This window comes from Phalangium opilio, unplaced genomic scaffold, assembly GCF_054372755.1.
Source record: "Phalangium opilio isolate 3A_F unplaced genomic scaffold, DU_Popi_V2 ptg000079l_1, whole genome shotgun sequence".
NCBI classification, from domain to species: domain Eukaryota; kingdom Metazoa; phylum Arthropoda; class Arachnida; order Opiliones; family Phalangiidae; genus Phalangium; species Phalangium opilio.
The window spans coordinates 4,787,461-4,810,760 of record NW_028324187.1 but is presented as its reverse complement, the minus strand read 5'-3'; the positions used below and the strand labels follow the sequence as shown (position 1 = coordinate 4,810,760).

Sequence of the window (23,300 nt, the reverse complement as noted above, 5' to 3'; positions counted from 1 at the left end):
ATGATTATCATTCTTCTATTTCGTTTTTAGAAAAAGTCTTCCTTTTTCTTTTCTGTACGTTCACTTTAAGCGGGTTAAAGGGTTTTGGAAATGGTCTTTAAGAAAGAGAGAGACGAAACTTATGTGCGATGTCAGAAACAGTCACTCTGCCATTTCCAACTATACACTTTTATCCAACTGGTTCTATTTCCTCTTCCACTCATCCCACGTAGTCTGTAGTCTTGTAAGAACGCGTCAAGACCCAGATACAAAATGGGAACAACCTTTGAGAAAAGGCAGTTTGGCATTTTACAAAATGTTTCGATTTGTTCAGACGAGGCTTAGATACCCAGAAGCGGCCAGTTCGACTCTAAAAACTGAGTGACATTTTACAGAAGAGCATTATTCGAAGTTGTCAACTCGCGTTATTCTCCTTTCGTTGCCTAGTTCGGATTTTCTATCAATGTAGTCTTTAGGACTTCGATAACTTTCGAAGCATGTTAATCTACTGTATTCGTACTAGGCTCAAGTTTTTCATCGCTTCATTTCTGAAGCCTTTATTTTTGATTGGTATCTTTAGACGAGTAATACCAAGGCTCTTCGAAGAAATGGTTAGAAACTCGATCGAGGCTCTTTTCAAACATTAAAGAAGAAATAAACGCCACGGAGAAATTTGATCAAAGTTTAGTGTCATATGCATTTTGGTTAACGTGTAAACCCCTTAAATATGGAGGGACTAAACGATTGAAAAAATGGATAATCGGTCGACATTTTACCATATATTCGATCGAACTGCGAAAATTACACTATTATATAAAATTTATTTAAATATATAGTTCAAAAAGTAGAGAAGCTAAGGTTATTTTACATAAATGAATATTTAGCAAAGTTAAAAATCAACTTTGATATAAAGATTTTATAACAAAACTAAAATTACAAAGGTGGTATGTCGCTATTAGCTTGGAGCGAAATATATTTTCTTTTTGAGCAATTCTGTGTCTTCTATGACATGTAATGTGTATAATAATGCAACAGTTATAGGAATTCCGAGGGGCTTAGAGTTTCGTATTGAATTTTTGCCAGAAGGGAACTTTTTCGTATCAGCTTTTGAAGGCGAATTGCTTACCCATTTTTCAATGAACCCTGCCTATGCAATAGCGGAATAGAACGTCTCTCGGAAATGTATCAGTTTTCAAAAGATAAGCTTCTTATTTCTTTCCTATCAAAGTTGGTTTATTTCCTGATTTCGCGGCTTTCAAAATGAACCGCTTTGATTTTTTTAAAACGTCACTTTCTTTTAACCCGTTTGATTTTGAGTAGTTACGATTGGATTTGTTTCTGCGATAGAGTCAAAGTTATTTCACGTTGAAGTGAAAATTCTACTCCAAGGAGCTTGGGGATTTAAAGACAGACGTAAAATATATATTCTACTGTAATATTATTCCTAATTTGGAAAGTATTCGGAATTTGTAGAACCCAAAGGAGTATAAACTTTCTAAGACTCAGTCTGTGGAAGTAGGTTTTATCGATGCGTGAATTAACAACTTTAGTCTGAAACTGCTTGCTCTGAAGTACGGCTACTTCAGGAGAAAAGGTTCTGAAGTGTATCACGTTACATTCCTGATACTGCATGAGGAGCAGCGGATTATATTTTCCAAGAATCTCGAAATCTTAAGCCTTTGTAGCTTCCTCCTATGAAGGTCATTGATCTTTCTTTTACTAGTAAGCCTAAATCTCAGGCGAATGTGTGTATTCCATCATAGATCACAGGCCAAGGACTTACTTGATTGTAATTATTTTTGGAAGGTTGAATACGATAATCAAATCAATTGAATTTTTCCCATCACCAAAGTCCAAGGCTTAGCTATAGTCTTCCATTTTGCCTATATTTATTTTTAGTTCGCGTTCGCGAGCGCGCTCTTAATCAAGTCGTCCGAAATAAACGAATCACACTTTCCCTCTCAATTATATTTCCAAAACTATCACGGGTATAGTTTAAGTTGACCCTACTGTAAGGGAGAAAAGGGGCTCTACTATGATTCGTTATCGATGTCAAGCGAGGATGTAGTCTTGTCGATATGGTTATTTACTCTTAAGGGGAACTTGTAAATCCCAGAGCTTCGCAATTACAGTTTGTTGTTAGAGAAATCCTCCGTATTAGGAACTTAACCTAACTTCCCTTCCTCATATAATCAGGGAGTTTGGTGGAATGAAGAAATCTTAAGGGATCGAAAAATACTCCAGTAAGAAATAAATTGGGAACGCGATACCCTAGCTAGCTAGTATAGGCCTTTACATTGTTACCTTTTTTCGAAATGGTTAAACTGCATGAGGACATCGCAAATATTTTAGGAATTGTTTCTTGAAGTATGGTTAAATATTATGATAACGGAAACTGCAACTTGTCCACACTAATTCAGGGTGTTAAAACCAGTTTTAAATAGTGAGGAATATTAGTTTTAAATAATAATAATAATAATAATATTAGTGAAATAATGGACTAGATATATTTTCAAGATTTACTTTTATAAATTTTCCTTCCGCATTTGTTAGAACCATCTTATATTAAATCCTTCCGATATTGTCTGTTATTTTAAAAAGAATGTTCTTGAACATTACTTCAATGAACCCTGCTTCCCCTTTGCCTTCGATATAGGGCATGCTGGGCTGTATTCCTCCTTACTCATTGGATAAGCTAGGACTTGGAAAAGACGTAGAGGCGGATATAGCTAGGAAAGATGAGGATGGGAATGGGGGTTTGTGCAATCGTTCGAAATAAACTTTGTGCCTTATCAAATCAGTTGCTAACGAGCTTGTTCCAAATCCCCCCATGTCCTGTCCCGATCTCTTTGGGAGATATGACGGCGACATATCCCGAAGGCCCGCTTCCCTTTAACCAATTATATCTTCTCTTGGAGAGGTTATTTCCACTTTTTTATATCCACAGAGAACCTTAATAAGGACTAGCGGACATAAATAACATAAGTACTCCTAAGTCTGGTTAGTACGCCGATTTCTTTCGGAGGAACGATGTATTTTGGTATATTATTTTGCTAGATTTACTCGTATGAAAATTGTTTATAGATACTAATCATTTTGAATTGTGGTCAATTTTAATCACGATTATAGAGGGTAATTACTTTTGGGAGTTAATTGAAGGCGTTCGCCGGAATTTAGACATCAAAGGTATAATTTGAAGTTTAAAAGTAGACCTAAAACCGAATGTCAAAACTAGTAGTGAGCGGCCTAGACATACGATCTTGCAAATATGGCGCTTAAAATCATAATTAAATTAGTTCTAAAGTGTATATAACTTAATAAGTAGGGTTAAGTGCGAATCCTCTAGCTCACTACACGTTTACGTACAGGTTATTGGAATGATTTCTTATAGATAAGTCATACCTGATCAGTTATCAGTATTAACTGCTATTTGAAAGGAAACGTTGAATTACCAAATACCAATATTGATAAATAATTTAATTATGGTTATGTTTTAGTAGAACTAAACATAAATAATTTTGAATTGATAGAAATATATTCATTTATCAGGTTGTTCTCAATTATAAAATAGATCAGGTGTATACTTACAGGTATTTACTTTACTCATGGTAGGAGTAAAAATCAGGAAATAGAAAATAGGAAACACACCGTGATCCGCTTTCCAAGAAGAAAAAATAAAAACGCGCTCTCGTAATGTATAGAAAGCGGTAGAGTTTACTAAAGCTAATTATAGTACTCCCTAACTTTCCCTATCTCCCCCTAATGAACAATTTTCGAAAAGGAGGAATTAAAGAGCTTAGAATTATTTTTAGAAAACGCCTACGCTACGTTGCCCTCTTCAAATCATTCCGACAGCGTGGACAAGTTTTTAGGCACTTCTTCTATGCGCAGTGCCATCTTGATCTTCTTATTTATTTTTTTTTTGGGTGCTGGTAATTTTTAGCTTCCGGAAAAAGCTGCATGCTTGACAACTGTCACTGTAAACGTTGCCATAAATCACGTGATTGAAATATCACGTGTTTAAAGATTCCAGTTTATAAATTATTTTCAAGACCTATTTATGTTTAAGGTAAAATCAAGAAGCGATATCTAGTTTACTAAGGAGAAGGTTATGATGCCTAAGTATTCGCACGCCATAGTCCCAGTCCCCCTTTCAAAATACAAGGGGGGACGTAAATGGAGGCCGGGCTATTTCGCTGCCTCTCCTCAGTAGGAAAATACGTAATTTTCGTCATTCGCGCTGACGTGATGTGACGTGAGTTTTCAAGAACCAATGAGATGCTGGTTGTAATTTAGAGGCGGGGATTAACTCCGGACCTATACGTTTGGACTGGAGATAAAGCTAGAAATGTGGCAAATTTATTGCTTCTCCCTAGTAAACTAGATATCCCTTCTTGATAAAATATAGGAAGTCTCCATGGAAAACTTATAAGCAAAATGTTTTACTTGCTGTATTTTATTTTCAATACGAGTCTTGGGTCTATTTCTTTAGCAAATGTAAAGTGCTATAGTCTTCATCTTTGTGCCAATCTAAAAAATGTCTTATTCATTTTTTTCTTTCTCTGCAAGACGTACGCTTTTGAAAAAGAAAAGCCCCTTGAAGGAATTAGCTTTAAATTTGAAAGTATTTAATTTCTCTAAGCAAATTGCGTTGGGGGCTTCCGAGGGCTTACTTCCCCCGCGGCTGGTCCTTGATTTAGATTTCTCGGGGCGATTAGCTCGAAATCTCCGGATGCCAAGTATTAACAAGGATAGACTGTACGTAAGAAAGAGAAAGAAGTAATTTTTAATGTCGAATTAAGTGCACTTTTTTTGGGTCGTTAATGAAAGGAGCCTGTAAACATACACTTCAAAGAATTTTTATTATCATTTCGAGCTAAGATTTTCTTAGAGTTTGAAAAGGGGTTGGAGTTAAGAAAGGATCACGGGGTATTTAAGGAATCTCAGGCTGTTATAAGTAATCTAATCTAAAATCAATAAGAAAAAATGGAGGTGGTATAATGGAATACAGAGGAAAAAAACCTTGAAATGTTAGGTCTATATATATATATATATATGAAGAGATCTACAGGTAAGTATATACAGTCTATACAAAGCAAAATGTCATCTATTGGCCAGCGAAAAGACTACTACTACTGTTTTTGGAACCGTTTTTTTTTTGCAGGGATAGATGTCCCCAAAAAAGTAGAGTGGATGGTTAAGCCTTAATAATTTTACCTCTTGACCTGTGCCCCGTTATACCAGGGCAGCGCATGCTCGTTTAGAAGTAGGTGTCATTCGTGGAGGGTTCACTGCGGTCATCTCGTCTTGTTAATTTAATTGATAAGCTAAGAGCTGGTTTTTCTTTATTATACCTTCGCCTGATAGTTGAAGTTTATAAACAATGACAAATCCCCTATCATAGTGAAGTGCAATTATCATTCCTAGGCAACGAGTTGACAGATGAAATATTTTCGTCACTCAACTATCTCATTTGTGTAGATAGGGTTGTCCCGCGACATGAAGAACAATGATTAGCAGGTTGAGGGGAAGGTGGTCATTGACCAGAGCAGTAGAAGGATCATTACATTGTCCTTAATGCATTGAGAACAGTTCCTGGTATGTACCTAACTCTGCACCACGTGAGGAGTTTCTCTCCCTTGGTACACGGGATATATTTCGCGTTCCGATTCCTCGTTGCTTCTAGTTTTCCATACAATAGCTGGCAACAATGAAGCTTCAGTGAGCTAATCAGTTAGTAGATGAGATGATTCAGGTTAAGATGAACTAGCAGATTCATGGACTGGTGAAAAGGACTTTAAGGGAAGCGGACTAATCGAGCGTAGATGTTGGCTTCGTTTAGGTTCTGCCTGAAATCTAATGAAATTGTAGCTATTCCCTTGTACTAAGCATTGGACTGTACCTTGTGTCCTTTAAGTTCAAGGGGCTCACCAGTTCAGGAACAATACCCTCTTTTCAAAAGGAGACCGCAGTAGAGCTTCGACGACGTTACCAGTCCACCAAATTCGTATTTAATGTCTTTGGACTCACCTATTCAATAAAAGAAGCTGTTCATGTCAAACACCATACTCCATTTTGAAAGGGTCTAATTTCAGGAAACAATTTGCATTATTTTACTCACCCAAATCATAGATGGGTTTGGTTGAGTCGCTGCAGACTCCCATTCTCTTCGCTGATTTTCTCCTGACTGTGTTTAATAGACTGGTTACATATTTGTCTTAATGCTTTAACGTTTTACTTAAAAAACGTTTAGTGATTAGTCCCTCGTTCGAAAGAGCAGAAGCTCTAATAGACCTCTGGAAAGAGAAGAGGAAGGAAGGTAGTTAAGCGAGGAAAATGAGATAAATGACCATCCTTTATTATTTGTTCGTTTCTTTGGTGCAGTTCTAAGAACGTTCCGTATCATTACTTCTTTCGACCCATGGACGCTCGGCTAAGACCTTCTCGAAAAAAGAAAAAATATTTTTTTAGGTGAAATGGGTAATGATTTTTCTGTTCTTTACAAAAGAACGAAATCGAGAGTTTAAATGTTATTTCGGATTCTGTATAGAATAAACCCAGAGTAATTTAGAGAAAATTCTAAATGCTGTATACTTTAGAATACTTTTTCTTTAGAACATTTCTCACGCAAACCTTGCGTAGATTCAAACATTTCAAATTTAAAATCGGCTGGGCTAACTTATATACGATTTTCCTTGTTATGTTAACCGAGTTTGGGTTGGTTCTTATCATTTAAATTTAATCCTCAGGGACCCATCTAGGTTACATCAAAAATTGCAGTCTAGTAACTCTAGGTTGGTATGAAAACACGTCGTGTAAATCTAGGAAAACAAATTGATGTTAAGAAATTTTTAAATCACGTAGAATTTAAATTGGAATTTTGTTCAAATAGGGAATAAATCGTGTAGGTTTTATTTCTTTTTTTTTCTTGGTATAACTATTTCCATTAAAATACGATTTTGAGTTAAAAAATAAATTCCGCTTTCTTCTAGCTACCATATCCCTTTGAGACTATCAAATTCATCAGTTCAAGTTTAGAGCGGAAAATATGAGGTAAAAAAGAATTTTTGAGTTTGAAATACCGCATCAACCTGAAGGTACACGTTACGCAATTTGTGTACATAACTTTATAAAAAGCATCAAGTCAAAATAAAAAGTTCAAAGAAAATTATTGCGGGAATGGGTTCAGAGTTCAACTGAAAGCCAAATCGGTTAAGTTACCCTACCCTCAATACCAACGCGTGACGTTTAAATGATCTATAATTTTAAGCATTTACCTAAAAAAATAAAGTAGGCAATCTTAGGATGAAAGCTATTATTTACAATCTGCATCTTCTCTTTATTTTTCTTCAAAACAGGATTATTTGAAGTATTGTTTTTGAAGTTAAATTAAAATTAAATACTAGGTTTGATAGATTAATTTTCTACGAAACAGGTAGATGAACAATTTTAGCATACTTATCATAAGATTAATTTTAATTTTTCTAAATTGTTTTGTTTATTAACGCCATAAATATTTTTTGATTCCGTAAGGTCAAAATTGTTGTTGTGATTATTAACCACCCGAAGTAACCCTGGTGAAATTCCGTCGAAATTTATAGATCGAAACTCCGTAGGGGTAAGAAAAGGGGAGTGGGGGACTATCTTTTCTTTGAACAGTTTATGAAAGTTTCATAACTCATCCCTAAAACTTAGCATCGAATGTACGCCAAGCCCCCCTAGGATAAAAGAAAAGAAAAGAGATCGGGCCAAGAAAAAAAAAATGGCCGCGGATGGGCGCTCTCATTAATAGATCAGATGGTTGTTACCAATGGTGTTAAAACCTTTATACCGTTTACTAATTTAATTACGCCTTTACTATTAATAACTACAAACTTATTTTTTATTTAATAGAAATATTACTGTAAAAATGGTGAAATGTAAAATTAATTTTGTATACCTATTTTTCGGACTTGGAGGATTGACACAATTTACACCAGGAAGCCAAGCTACTGGTACTGAACTTAGTCTGCATATTACCCTGGGCTTCTGGTGTATATGGTATCAATCCTCACCTAGTCTGGAAGCTATGTATTCTCTCATTTATATATATTTATATTTTTAACTTGATAAAATGTTTAATTTCTTAAATAACTATCTGATCTTTTAAGCGTGTGATCTTGCCACCAGGGGGTGCGGGTTTAGTCTCGCGGGATAGTCAACCGGAGCCGATAAATCACTGAGCCTTGATACAAACCCCCCTCTCCTTTTCCCTACCCTATTCCAAGATCCATCACTTTCTTCTCACACTATACTAGATATGCTAATACCCCAACTTCAATCTCCGTAACCCCCGTTTAAAATTCTAAAATTTTTAAGTTCGGGCCCTGTACCTTGTGAAAGCTTCGTTTTAGTTTGGCCCTAAACTTTCGCGCTTTCATTTTTAACAGAACACGATTCGCGGGAATAAACATAAGTGAATTATAACTCAAGAAATTAAATTCGTTTCAAGACAAAATAGTCTTAATTAGTCATGCTTTTAGTTCTGAACTCCTGCGGTTTACGTCTACCACATATTTACTCCCACGTTGTTGTTGCTTGTTTATGTTTATTTGTTTATTTTAAATCATCTGAATCTAATACCAACAAGACGGCCCAAGGGCTCGTAATAGTAGCCATATCGTACGAGTGAATAGCCCCTCTATACCCTACCCTAATGAGTGGATAACCCCTCTATACCCTACCCTAATGAGTGAATAGCGCTATCTTTTTCAATGCTTAAATGATTTACCGTGCATAAAATCAGAGTGAATAGCCCCTCGATTCCCTACTCTAAACAGTGATTAAATTATGACCGTATAAATTTACTTATGCTGTGATTCTAATATTCCGGCGAATCGAAGAACAGATAGTTTTTAGTGATAATCCCCTCGATGAGTTTACAACATAGACTTATGCCGATGCACACTTATCGCATCTTATAAATTTCTAACAAGGACTTATGCCCAGAAACTTTTGAAAGAGAAAGTTTAGTTATAGCGATTACGCATTTTAGTGATTATCCCCTCGAATTACCTTTAGCAATACTAAAATGATCAAACGCATAACGCTCATTTAACACTATGTTAGCTCTATCTAAACCCACATTTGAATTAACCGCCAAAACGTTCCAGTCAAACATAACATAGATGACGATAGCTACTGAACGAGAACGAAACACATGAGGGAAACTGGGAAAATCGTTATCTATTTAATTAGCACATACATAAAAAGAAAATAAATATAAAAACCCCAAACATACAAATTCATAAGTATCCGACCCCACAAATTAAGAGGTACCCCACCCCACATCACCCCGACATTTTAGAGATAAAAATAAATAATAAAAAACTCGATGTTTCTATCAAGTCTCTATAGTTCAGTGGTAATATGTTTGTCTGCTACGCCAGCGACCCGGGTTAGATTCCCGGGTCTGACCTGAAAAAATTTTAATTAAAATTAAATCTCTAACCGAGCCCAGTAACCCCTATGGGTGGGTTGTGGTAATATAAAGTTCCTTTTAAGCTAAAATCTGACGATAACGAAGCGACAACCCCGGCCACTACTACTACTACGGACGGCTCGGGTCAAACTAAGAGCCTATCGTATACTACGATATGGCTAAAAACGTCCACAATGCTTCGTGAACACTTTTTTCCATTTTTTTTAAATGGAAAACTCGAATGTCTCATGGAAAATACAATTAGGGTGCCTTGAAGTAGATTAGATTTATATTTGATACCGCTTGGCTTTAGTCGCATCTTCCCCGTACCTGTTCAAGATAGGATGTGCATGTTGGAACAAAACATGTGAAACCGAAAGTTTTCCGTCTTTGACATCTGAGAGTGTCAACAACCTATAGCAAACTGTAACAATGTCTGCCATTTTATTCATAAATGCGTGAGTTTGCATAATCGCTGTTATTCAAGAAAAGTAGATAACACTGAAGGTAATGAATGTCCTTTGTAGAATTCTGAAATTTCAATAGAGATAATTATACTGGGTGCTCTATGACATTTTGCTCTAAGTTATAATTTGAGTGTTTTAGGGATGACCCCTTTTAGTTTATTAGTTAAATTTAAGGGTTCATTCATAAAACACTCAAATCATAACTTGTAGAATAGTTTACACTCAAAATTGCTCATAGAACCCACTGGACTTCTGTCCTACCATTCTTTGTAATACCCTATACATTTTTCACAACTTCAAGATGTAATTTATTTCTGCAGGCACAGGGAAGAACATGTCTACGCGAAAACGAGCGGGGGACTCATATTTTCCATTATTTCAATCCGCCCTATCTCTTGAACACTCGTGCCAACTTGCGTCCCATGTTTCTCAATCCCAAGGTTTTAGAATCGTGACACGAGTAAGCTACGCCGATATGGAACGAGACTTCCATAGAAATGGCCTTTAGGAACCAAGGGAGGGAGGGAGGGAGGGTTTGGCTTCTTTACTACTTTAGATGTAAATTTTTCGGTTCCTCTCTTCTTTCATTTCCCTAAAAGTCGTTTCCGGTGGAAAAGGTGGGAAAGGGATAGGCCAATATCAGGGGCTCTTCCATCGTAGTCTTTACTTACTGCTAATACCTGATTGCCGTCTCTTCCACCCACCCAATCCAGGCTCCAACAATTTAAGTTTAAACTACTTTCTATATTGGACGAGGCCTAAGTAAATCGAAAGCCTTCCCCTTTATATCAAGATTTGACTCGCAAAGTCATGCGCTAACAATTTTTTTCTTTTCATGTAAAGTAATCCCTCTAAGCCTAGGCTACATTCAAGGGCGTGCCAACTACGGGGGCAGCGGGGGCGAAGGCCCCCGCTCAAATTTTCAACTCTATGGGACTTTAACATTAGGCAGCCATTTTGCCCCCGCTCCAGTAGAACATTTTGGCTCATGTTGGCACGCCCCTGGCTACATTATGTCTTCTTGGAGATGGTCTTGCATAGATTATCTTTAACATAATCTAAAACTGTCTGAGCTTTCTATATTTATATTTTTAAACTCCCTACTGCTAACCACAGTTATTTTAACTTATAACCACGTGACAAGTCAGGGCGTATCTCGCGTGACTGTAAAACTATTGCAAGCTCTCCAGAAATTAATACGAACAAGGATAGAACTTTCTTCGTTATTGTAAAAGTCAATATGTATTACAATTCGGAAATGTTATACTTAAGTTCAAATATTCAATTTATAAGCCGTGTCGTGCAAGTTGAATTTTTACACCGTTATTGCAATTTACGCTTCAATTCCCGCGCGATGCTAAGAGGACTAATAACAAGGAGTCTTCGTTGGGTAAAATCCCAAAGATGAAATTTGTTACAAGCATGTTCACGTAACTTGCGCCATCTTCGAAGAGCTTCACCTAACTCGGTAGAGATCTAGATTTTCTCTCCTTTGAGATGAGGTCAAGAAGTATCCTCATCTTTGTCAAGACTCCTTGTGCTTCGTTCTCCTAGAACGATGCGAGTCGACTAACCGTTACCATGGTTACGATGGTAGACTGAAACCGGCAATTCTACAGAAGTTTCTACGTTGCTCTAATGGGATGGGCTAAAACTTCCAATAGTTTTAGTACTTGCCCACTTTTCTCCCACACATCAGAAACTCAAAGGTCACTCATTCCCTGTAGAAAGCTATTCAAATTCGCGGAAAATTACAAAGTTGAAGATTAATCTTGTAAGCAAAAAAGTTAATGTTTGTATTTAATTTTGTTTTTGCTTTCTTTGACAGGGTATCAAACACACCTACAGGAAAATTTGGATAATCAGGAATTCACAGAAAATTCAGGTAATACCCACGTTTCATTTCATTAAAGTTCAATTGTAATAGGACTTGACCTTTAACCTTTCACCACCATAAGTTGTCATAGTCGCAACAGTAAACACGCGACACTACGATGACTAATAGTAACTTGAATCATTCGTAAGTTTATAAGATATGTTCCATAAGTAGGACACTTGCTATATTTCGTAAGCTCGAGCTAGTTCGGGAACGACAAGCGAGAATTGAAGTCATACACTCGGTTGTTAATTTTGCAGTTCATGTCCCCCTATTTACTAGTCTGTACTAAGCCTTTGACAGCGCCCCAATCACCAGGCATCGCTTTACCTCGAATCTATGACCAACTTTACTTCACTACAAGCTCCAGTTTGTAACCAATGACAAACTTATGGAATGAACATATCTTATGAACTTATGCTTGAAGAACGTAACGTCGTTTACAATAGTTGAACAACGTCAAAAATAGACCTAGTATCTTGTTTTATAAATCAAGATGTCGCAATTGTCTATTGTGTAGATGTGACGATAATATTCTGTACTCGAAGAACGGTTGGTAGAAATCCCGATCATTAGTCGAGTCTGAATCAGTAATAGTTTTTTCTTACCTCATTCTCAGAAATAAGTGTATTTTTCTTATCGAGATATACTTTTTTTGCAATCGGTCATTGAGTAATGTTGTTCCACTACCTCTGGGTTCTGTGATTTTTATTCGTGTTCCACGCGACAAAAAATCAAAGAATAAAAAAATGAACGGAGGTACATTAAGAATAGATTTTGTCTCGTACTACAATATAGCTTTCTTATATAAAGGGGTCTCCATATTGATCGACCAATCCCTAATCGAGTTACGCGACGCCCCCCAAAAGAACAACCAAAAAATATATACGTAATATGAAACGCCTGTACTCAATAATAACTATACAGCTATATACTAAGACGCTGCATTAATCATAGAATGACCAACTATACTGTATATACGTTTCCGTTTTCAAACCATCATTTCTTTCTCAAAAGAAGTAGATTCCTACGAAGTTAGAAGTCTTCTAACTTCATAGCTTTTAACATGTTTTGTGGTTTTGAAGATGACAGTTAAATTTTGAAAAACCAATTCGAAAAACACCATGTCATTCGGTGCAGTAGTTAAGGGCTTATGTTAAGCTTATCTTCAGTCAAATAGAGCTCCATTGGGCATGCGTGAATTTCGTAGCGTTATCAGTGCATTGTAATGTGCATCGATATTTAGGTTAACATATTTCTATATACAGTTTCATTTTCATTCATATTGACGAACGAACCATTATGAGCTCGAAACCATTACAATTTAATACCAATTTTTTCTTTTTTTTCGTTTCAATAAATCCACGAGATTTCTTTATCTATAGACTATTTCTATGAACAAAATCATAGTTTGAATCCGTGAAATCAGAATACAACTTCCACAACGCTTAATTATGTATTAGTTAGATTTTGTATAGTCAAAATAGCCCTTGAAACGCATGGATAGAATTTTTCACCTTTCACTATAGGTGACTATAGCAACATCATATAAAAACTGAACCTCATCAAAGGTATAATCACAATGGCTCGCCCATATATTACTATCAAATCGGTCTATCGTTTCATTCATTGCTTAATGACAATATGAATTTCATAATTTTAACCATGAATAATCAGCTTTATTTGATCCTATATTATTTATAACAAGGTTTTTATCCTTACTTGTACTATCAAAGTCTCTTCCCATCATATAAAGTCCCCTCCCATCATATAAAGTCCCCAATTAGAATTATCGAAGAGATTTTTTTCATTTGTGATAAAAAAGCTAGCTAAGAAAGTAGTTAAAAAAAACCCTGTTCATATGCCAGATGTCAACTACTGTATATTCATGGTTATCGTGAATAAATTTCTGATAATACGTAATATTCGCGGGGAAAACATGGAGGTTTTTGTGGAGCACAAACCTTGGAGCTTACCTATAGTATAGCTACCACCACGCAATGTCCTTGTTGTAAGAAAGTATAATAGGTCTTCGCGGGTTATACATTTACCTATAGCGTGAACGGCTCAATCGTGCTTGCTTGGTTCACCCAAACACAAAAGAAATATTTCTTCCCCTACATGGTTTGCGGTATAAATGTGCAAAATAGGGAAAAGAGGATGCTGGGATAGAGAGGGAGTGACAAGACGAATCGAGGCGAATGATGGATGTTTAGCGGCTCCCATCATTATGTATCGCACGCTACATTTACTTTTCATCATTCCTTTTCGCTTCCAAAAGGCCCCCAAACCCCTTCCACGCCCCACCCCACGAAATTCTCAACTCTCTTGAACCCTAAACATCATTTAACTAAATTCTATTTAATATCGTTTTGCTCTTTCATTTCGATAAAAGTTCTCTGTGCGACTTCTATCAATTTTAAATTGAAATAATAAGCAAAACATTGCAGAGCACAATAAAAGGTATTCAGGTGTGTACATTTGACATGTCTTAAAACCATTCAGTTTTTAATTTTATACCATGATTATTATGAAATTCAATTATAATATTTGAAAATTAATTTTCAAATAGCATTTTGTTTAAATTAAATTGGAATGAAGCCCGTAAGTAAATAAAGGTATTTAAGCATTTTCACAGCACTTGATGTTCAAAATACTACAGTTTAAACAAACTTAAGCTAGCCTGAAGTGTCCAGTCATATGAAAGGTCAAGTTTCCCCATGCTGCCAAGGCGGTTTACTAGCTTTGATAAAAATGAATAAGGCAGTCAGACATCCAATGAAGTATTGAGAAAAGAAGAGCGTGAAGTCCGTCCGTCTGTCAGTAGTAGGGCTTCACTTTGGTTTCCTCCCATTGTTTTCTGGTTAGTTATACCACCAATCTTCCCATCCCGAAAACCCCGAACCACTTCTAGGGCGAGATGAAAGCCTAGAAGGTTGGTACTGTTTTTCTCTTCACACCATCTCTCCGCAAAACGTAGGACTCCATCCTCATCCTCGGGTGTTATTGTATCGTATGCTTCCAAGTGCCTCCAAGAATTTTTTGCCCCTTTTCTCAATCAGGAGCTGCTGCACGAGGGCTAATTGAGACGCGGTCGTGTGGTGCCTTTCTTCACCCCAAAGTAAAGGATTACCTCTATATCCTACCCCGAATTCTCTTAAGATGGAGGACCAGACACGAGGGTATCTAATAGTAGAAGGCACGGTTTAGTACCCGCTGACAACCAGAAATGGGATAGGTTGTATTATTTTTAACCATGGGCAAACCCCTTTTTTCTTTTCACCCCTAGTCTCGTAAGTTTGGGAGGAATAAAAGTGATGATAGCGTTTCAATTACAATCATCTTCCCCTAGCGGATTAAGTTCGTACTTATCATGGCGAGCGTTACTCTAGAACACTTGAATGATTCGCAACTAAGGGATTCTATGAAGTAATTCTCTAGAATTCTACTGTAAATTGAATGCGAACGCAAAAACCATCCGTCACTCACAAAATGCAGACCGCGGAAATTAAACGAGGGTTGTACAATGCTTCATGTTAGGGACTATATCTTGAAGTTGTAGTGTTATCATTTTTGGAGTAGCGTTCTGGGAAAATGTCACGTGACTCTCTGTCGTCTGCTTTAAAAGTAATAAGAGCCCATGGAATTACAACTCGGTTGATTTATTCAACGAAGAGGGCGTTACCTAATTCTAATGTACTGATAACGCTATGAAGTTCACGCATGATCAGTTCAGCTCTCTATTTTATGTCCCGACTAATCCACTTTACGGTCAGACACATTGTTAAAAACACCTAAAACTAATCTTATTAACCTAATTGGAAATGGCGTAAGACGGTATTAAAGTTTTAGTGATTTTTCTAATACCTATACTGAAAAAATTACTACGAGTTCTACAATGAATTTTAATTGCTTGTTAAGGTAGCTTTATAATTTTGGAGACGAATTCGACAGACTTACAGTGGTGAGGGTAATACTTCAAAAATATTTTTTTAAAAAGAAGACCAGTTTTAATTAGGGGAATTTAATAGTGGAATTAAATAAATCTGTAGCTACATATAGGTCTTCACCAAATAACCACATTTATTTTTTTTAACTCTGTTAGTGTATATCTGTAAATTTCAATTTAAACTTTAAATATATCCTAAGATGGCTGCAATAACGGACCCACGATTAGTTAACAAATCCTTGGCACGCCATAAACGGAAATAAAATATATTTTATGGGTTTGCGGAAGGGGTTTAAAAACCTAATGGTTTATTTCGGAGGGCAGGCAACCCATACCATACTCGTTAAACCCCAGGTGCCCCTTGTGTCTAGGGCCCTACTCAGGGCCTATGAAGGAAATTAAGGCTCCTGGATGAAAAATAAAAAACGCTAGAAAAAAATTCGAGTTTGGGATCAAGTCTATATATATAGGTCGTTACCATCTTGGAATGTCTCGATATCCTACAGGAAATCATCTTACTTCTTTAAGTAAATAAGCCCTTTTCTAAGGTTGAAATTAACTTAAAAAGGTGAGGGGAAGAGAGGTCGTCATTTTATCGGGCTTTCATTAAAAATGAGGTTTCTAAGGCTTGGGCTTTGTTCGGGCCCCGGAATCAATGGGGGCCATCTACGCTCCAGACTATGCACGGGGTAGCAGGGGTCAGTATACCCTCCGCTAATGAAATTAAAGGGAACCTTTTGCTAGGTCAATTATGGGCCCCCAAAGCCAAATTAGGCAAACTATGCCTTTAAAGTAATTGCTATTGGCCAGAAATTTTCAACCCTCTGGTTTCCATACTTCATATAAGACCCACTTTACAGTCCAATGCAGACGTAAATTTAAGCCATATTTTTTTATTCTGAAGTTATGCATTCGTGAAACGTAGAAGTTTTAAACGAAGATATGTACAACGACGTTGTATATCTCAGTTTGAAAACAATGCCAGTATTTTGTATCTGTGGTTGGACAAAATTTTCCGATAATTGATTTACAGGATTCGATAACACTGAGGTGATAAAATCTCTATTGTTAGATGTGAGAAATAGTGAAATACATTGTAAAGTTCATTTTATTGCAGCGATGTGTTAGATAGAAACGTTTAGTGCTAATAAGTTAATATAATTGTAAGTGGATGGAGTTGTGCGAATCTCAGATTCTAAGTATAAGGTGACACATATTGAATCTTTATCTACCTTTACCTCGAAAGCAACTACGATTCTTGATGGGAAAGCCCGAATTAGGGAGCGGTAATAACTATTTCGTGACGTCAGACGCCCACGTGTTTGTTTACTCTGAGTTCAGCTAGTAAAATTTGGAAACATTCGTTAACACTCCACGTTGTAAATAGAAATTTCAAAGTTACGCCATTATGCATTAAATTTAAAGGAAAGTCTTCTTTGATGACCGCGCGCGCGGCTCTTATGGTGATTGATATTCGTGAGGCAATTCCCCTACTCTTCCAAGGAGTGCGAATGAAAAGAAAGCTTTTAAAACAAACACGGATTAAGTGTTAAATTCCCTTCATCCTTCTCCGGGCGGCGCACATAATGTCCCGAATGTTATAGAGAAAAGCGCGAGAAAGAGGTGGCCAAGCGAAAATTACATCACCAACCGGCAAAGAGAAACCATTAGAAGAATCAAGTCCCCTTCACAACTATTTGTTATCAGTTTTCCTTTTTTGCCGTGAACGTTTCAGAGCTCTAAATAATAAATTAACCGTTACCAAATTCTCGTTTTCAACTGAAAATGAGCCTTAACTCGGTACGCTTCAAACCGAAGTAAACGCCATAGGCAGAAGTTCGTGAAACGTGAAGTAAACTATTGTAATGCCCTGTAATCAGTCCGTGTGTCTGTTGTGTAATGTTATGTCGTTAATTTTATATAGGCGACATCTGGTTACTCTTCTATCGCATAAATTAAATAATTTTTTCTAGAGATTTGTTGCAAAATCGGAATTAAACTAACCTGGCTGGCTGCAACGTAAATTTTGACGAAAATTGGTAGCAAACAATAGCTATTCAATAGTTCTTCAAAAGGTTTGAATATCAGCATGTACAAATTTAACTTAATTAAAGAAAGATAGATATATTGTACATATTGACATTAAAACCAGATTCAGACCTAGTGAAAAGAATTCCAGGAATTATTATTGTCAGATGAAATTGACCTCTCCATTCACATTTGGGGTTTTTGTGTGAGAGTCAGATCTCTAGACATTACTAGGCTCTCACAGTCAAGTTACCGTTAGGTGGCGTTTTCAAAAACCACTTCGTTAGAGACTGCATTGCATGCGGGGGACGTAAGCCTTGGAATAGGAAACTTCTTGTTTCACGAACCTCTGATTTAGGTGATGGGGATTCGGAAGAGGCAGCCAGGATGGATACGTGAGTGGAAAATAGAGCAAAGTCGATTCCGTCGATCCGCTGGCTTGGGAAATCGAGTCAAGCGGGAGAAAAGGAGGGGGGAGAGAAAATAGCAACAACTTTAAATGAGTGGTATCGAAGTATAGCTGGCTGGTTTCCTCTGTTTAATCTTAGCCCATTACAAGCCCAACACATCAAAGATTCGATTTGAAGGAGGCCCGGCTCGCGAGAAAGCGACTTATGGCTCCCACGTTCTATGGACCTTCTCTCCTACCATTTTCTCTCCCACCTTTTCCAGCTAGCCATCAACCTTCCTCCTTTGCCTCTTAAATCCTTCCATCCACTCTCCATTTTCTCCGGCTCTTCCCCCATCCTGATTCCTGAAGAGAAAAGCGGATAAGAAGAGCGAAAAAAAGAAGCGGAGAATGGCTAGATAAATAAAAATAGATTGTTTCGTCGTCGACGACCAAAAAAAGAAAAAATAAAAGAGAGAGAGAGAGACACGAGAGAAAGGATAGATAAACTCTCCCCCCCCCCTTCCTCCGCTCCCCATCGCTACTTGTCCTCTCTTTCGCTCTCTCTCGTGAACTGTCGAAAATCGGACACAGGAATATCTAATGCTAGGAATTGAGTTGGCTCACCAAAAATCCTAATATCTTGCCAAGAGTAGCTTGCATATTGTCTCAGTCGGAGTCAGTTCCAACAGCTTTCACGGATTTCAAATTCTCTAGTATAAACTTAAAGGCCCGCCATTTTGGGCGAATTTTGGGGTCAGACAACAATATAATGTACTGTTTTAAAGCTGGTATGTGATTTATACGATCATCAAAATTGAAGATTTTAGTGATGGGTTTAATTAGCTGATTTATTTTTATTCGAGCTCTGTCCCACAATCTCTTTATACATGTAGGTAATTTAAAAGTATGTAAAGAAAACACGCATTGATGTTTTAATGTTCATTATACTTCCTTTGGAGGGCGTCTCTTTATACATGTAGGTAATTTAAAAGTATGTAAAGAAAACACGCATTGATGTTTTAATGTTCATTATACTTCCTTTGGAGGGCGTGTTCATAATTTCTAAACAACGTAACGTATTCACATAAACAAAGCACCGCTACATGTTGAACTTGTTTTTATAGTTGCTTGATGTAACAGTAGAAGCAGTGTTTATTTGTAATAGACCCAACTACATACGGAATTCATGTTTAAAAATAAGACATGTATTGTGTAAGCTGCATGAGTACATGCACATGTATTCTCTGAGTGTTTGACCTCTAGTTGGAAACCGGATATGGAAGGCTATAGTAAACTTTTTCCTTTTCACAATCTCTTTATTTAAATTAAAGTACGAAAAGGGTGATGAGAGATCGAGATAATGTTCCGATTTAATATCATTTTTATAACTATATATTCCGTGACCCTGCGACAAAATTCATCTCGTTAAAATTCAAATAAGCTCATTTTTATAAGCATGATAGTGTCAAATGTTCATTACACGAAGTCCTTCATTCATGTTAAGTGTCGACAAGCCCGGTTATATTTGGCAGACTGACGAACCTGTTTGGATCAGAGGCGAAAAAAGATTAATAATCCCATAATAGTTTCGAAATTCGAAGGCAGCTATAATGTTCACCTGATGAGTACTTCAGGTAATAAACTTCTGATGCGGTATAGTTTGTGTAAATACGGTAGACCGGTAGAGGGACATGTTTGGAAGGGGTAAGGCCTTACTTCATCAGTTACAAGGATAGGTAGGTTACCAGCGGGAATCTGGGCCAACTTTCTATCTCGTCTACAGGACTAGCGGGCCCGGGATACGTTGTCTATATTAGATTACATCCTTAGAAGGTATAGTTATTTCCATAAAAACTCGTTTTTTCTACGATAACTTCTACTCTTTCTTGGCTGCGGCAAAGACCTAATACTCAAGCAGCATTCTCTTTTATCGATCGTTGTTACTCTCGCTCTAGTTCATGGGTTGCTCGGGGCGGGCTATGTCTTACGTCAGTGTTCCGTGAAGTAATGGTTAAGGAATTCCACTTTTAAAATTTCGTAAGTTTAGAAAACCAATATGATATTTTCACAATTTTCAAAGGAGTTGAGGGTTGGACTTTTCAAGGATATAACAATCAGACTGCAAGAAAATTCTGTTATTCACTCGACTTGCTTTCTCTAAAGCTTCTGTGTTGCCCCTAACATTCTGGCTAATTTTCTACCCACCAGTTTTACCAGGCTTACCAAAGGCAGAAACCAATCGGAAGGCTGGACTAAAACTAGCTTTTTCGAAGCATAGCGGGCTATATTCAACTCCACGCCGCGACTCTGGGAGCATCTAGTGCGATTTGTTTGAATAAACCACAACTGAAGCTTGCTTTAATAAGACCATTTCGATGTAAAAAGGGGGTAAGCAATCATCAGTACCATGCGCAGACGCCAAAAAGAGATATGAAGGCAAAGCTTTACCCCTCAACGAAGTGGTCTATTCCTGGAAATAGAAAAAACTGATTTATTTTCCGTGGTGTGGCGCTGGCTTCTGAAATTGGCCACCATGTACCACCGCTTTCCATAAAGAGGAGTTGGGCAACCACTACTTTAAGAAACACTGGTTAGGCTCCGAAGAGTAGAATGGAGAGAGATTCTTTCTGATGCATCCCGAACCTTTAGAGAAGGAGATGGCTGCTTGCGGGATAAAAGAAGACTCCCTCCTTCCAACCAAACAGCGGTAACTAGGGCTATTCTTTTCCGCCCGAGTTTCTATCATATATAGAGCGTACGCTAAGGCTCATCGGCCCACAGCCGGCCACCCTTCGTCGCGACAGGCGTTTTTCGCTTCCATGTACTCGGTGACTCTGCAGCTCAACTTTGCTGCACCCGGGATTTTTCGCAGAAATAACTACTATATACTAGAATTCATCCTTAGAACCAGTCACCTCGCTGTTCTAAATCAATGTTTTTCCTTGTTAAACTCCACTGTTTCTGAGGTTGAATTTTACTAGGGTTCACTTCTAGATTGGTTGGGTTATCGGCAGAAGTTCGCAAATTGAAGTAGTGACATAACAATTGAAGTGGAGCTCATTCACTCACTGTTCAAGCAAATTGATTACCGTATGTAGTTGAAAATTACGCGCAAATATCATAAATCATTCTGTCACGTATAATTCAACATGCAAAACAAATAAGGCGTACTAAAGTTGGAAGAAAATTAATTTTACGGCTGGTTAACTAACTAGAAATAAGTATCAGTGGGAATACAGACAATTGTATAACTATTCTCCAAGTCCCGCGTGACCTTGGTGTCTGTTTGCATCGATCTCTTGAAGAGAAGTGGTGCTACAACAACAGACATTTTTAAGAGCGGTCCAATTCAACTTTACTGTCATAACCAGACATTTTTGGGACAACAAATAAGTTGTATTGACAATGAAGTGAAAGTAGATCGTCTGGACTACTTCAAAAGGATCAAAAACAGTTTCAAAAAAACCCTCTAGGGAATATCACCAAGTTTTTTCCACGCTCTCAACTAATTTTATTTTAAAAATTCAGTGTTCAGAAACTCGGAATTATTTTGAGTAAGATGCAAGAAGACTCGCGTATCTTTATTTTGACTTTAAAAAGACTTCACTTTAGGAGCTTCTCATCGGTTAACGAGCGTGGCCCGCTAAGCTTTGTCTTAAAAATGGCGTCCCTTATATCTTCCTTCATTATTGTTCTAAAGCGATTTTTTAAAGCCCCTGAGATGTGGATACGCTCCTTTAGAAAACGGTCGGTCGGTCGGTCGGTCGCTGTTATTTCTGGCCAAGGCACTCGAAGGTGTATATCTATATATATATATATAGGGGATTTAGGAGTACTGTCTTGCATATGGGCTTCGAGTTATCCATAAAAAGTCGGTATTGAGGGGGAGGAGTATTCTCCAAGGAGGATTCATCATGTATACACCATCTTTGGTCTAATCCCTCCAAACACTGAGCGACGACACCACGGTCGAAGAATACGTGTAAGGATAAAAAAAGCCATAAACTCCAATGCAAAAAAGTATTTATGTCGCCGTAAAACAGCTCGTCCCATAAATTGAACACTAAAAATGGCAATAGCTTCCTGCGCAATATACCTATTTTTGGCAACGAAACGGAAAATTGTACAGGGTGTAAAGTAAGCGTTGTTTCATCCCAAGATGATGGGACACACTTATTTACTTACCTTTCATCATTACCTCAAAGGTAAAGATAATCAGTACTGTAAGACTACATAGGGAGTCGTTCTTACAATGTGTCTCGTAACAGTGATTGTCAACAAACCTTTTTCATTCTGACTCCGTATCTTCTAGAATTTCTTCAACTTTGAAAGACAATTTTTAATTAATTTAGGATTAGTTCTACCGTTTATACGTCGGTGTGTAAGAAATAAGAAGGGAATTTTTAATTTAGTTGATGTTGTGGTTTTTCTATACCACGATTTCTCGTTTATCGACCGATTCTAGCGCAGAAATCTCTGGGGAATTTCTTGATAACTTGATAAACTCATTGAGCGAGAAGAGGGGAGTTTATTTTTACTCTTCCACTGCTTTGCGATTCATTCGGTTCGATATTCGAGTATCCCTTGAACCCTTCTTTAAAAGGAAACACAGGGAGTAAGTAGGTGAATGGAGAGGAAATTTCAAGCGTGAAATGAGTCGCGGGTTTCGAATATGTAATGGAAAATTCTCTCTGCGGATTTAAAAATCTGCCTAAGCTTTTGTCACGCGCAAATCAAATACCTCGTGATTTTGGCTAGAGAGGAGTGAAACAGTGCCCAAAGAATTGTCTTATTCTTCCATCACTATTTCCTCTTCTCCACCGGATCTTCGGCCTCTTTGGGAAAAAGGTGAATGTCCCCTATCCTATATTCATAGCGGCGTAGGACGGTATGGATTCCTTAGTTCTATCGAACGCCAAGACGAGGAGAAAACCCTTTCGGTCAGTGACAAAGAAACAATCTATTTTTCTTCCCTTTTCCATCGGTTGGACCGACACTCGACCGTCCAGGGATGTTCGACTTTGTATATATACATATATACGTTAAACCCCTTGACGCCTGCACTCTAGACCCTCACCTTGTGTAGGAATTTTCTTCCTCCACCCCCATCTCTCTCTCTCTCTTTCTCTCTCTCTCTCTTTACCCGAGGT

General features: G+C 37.4%; 1 protein-coding gene across 3 annotated transcripts in view; it reads left to right on the top strand.

Moving 5' to 3' along the window:
- LOC149654304 (neurotrimin-like) overlaps positions 1-23,300 on the top strand; it is a 167,350-nt gene that overhangs the window by 53,413 nt on the left and 90,637 nt on the right. For all 3 annotated transcript variants that reach the window (XM_089845750.1, XM_089845749.1, XM_089845751.1), the window contains exon 2: positions 11,735-11,791. In XM_089845750.1, the coding sequence (XP_089701876.1) occupies positions 11,735-11,791 (57 nt within the window). The remainder of the gene's footprint in view (positions 1-11,734; positions 11,792-23,300) is intronic.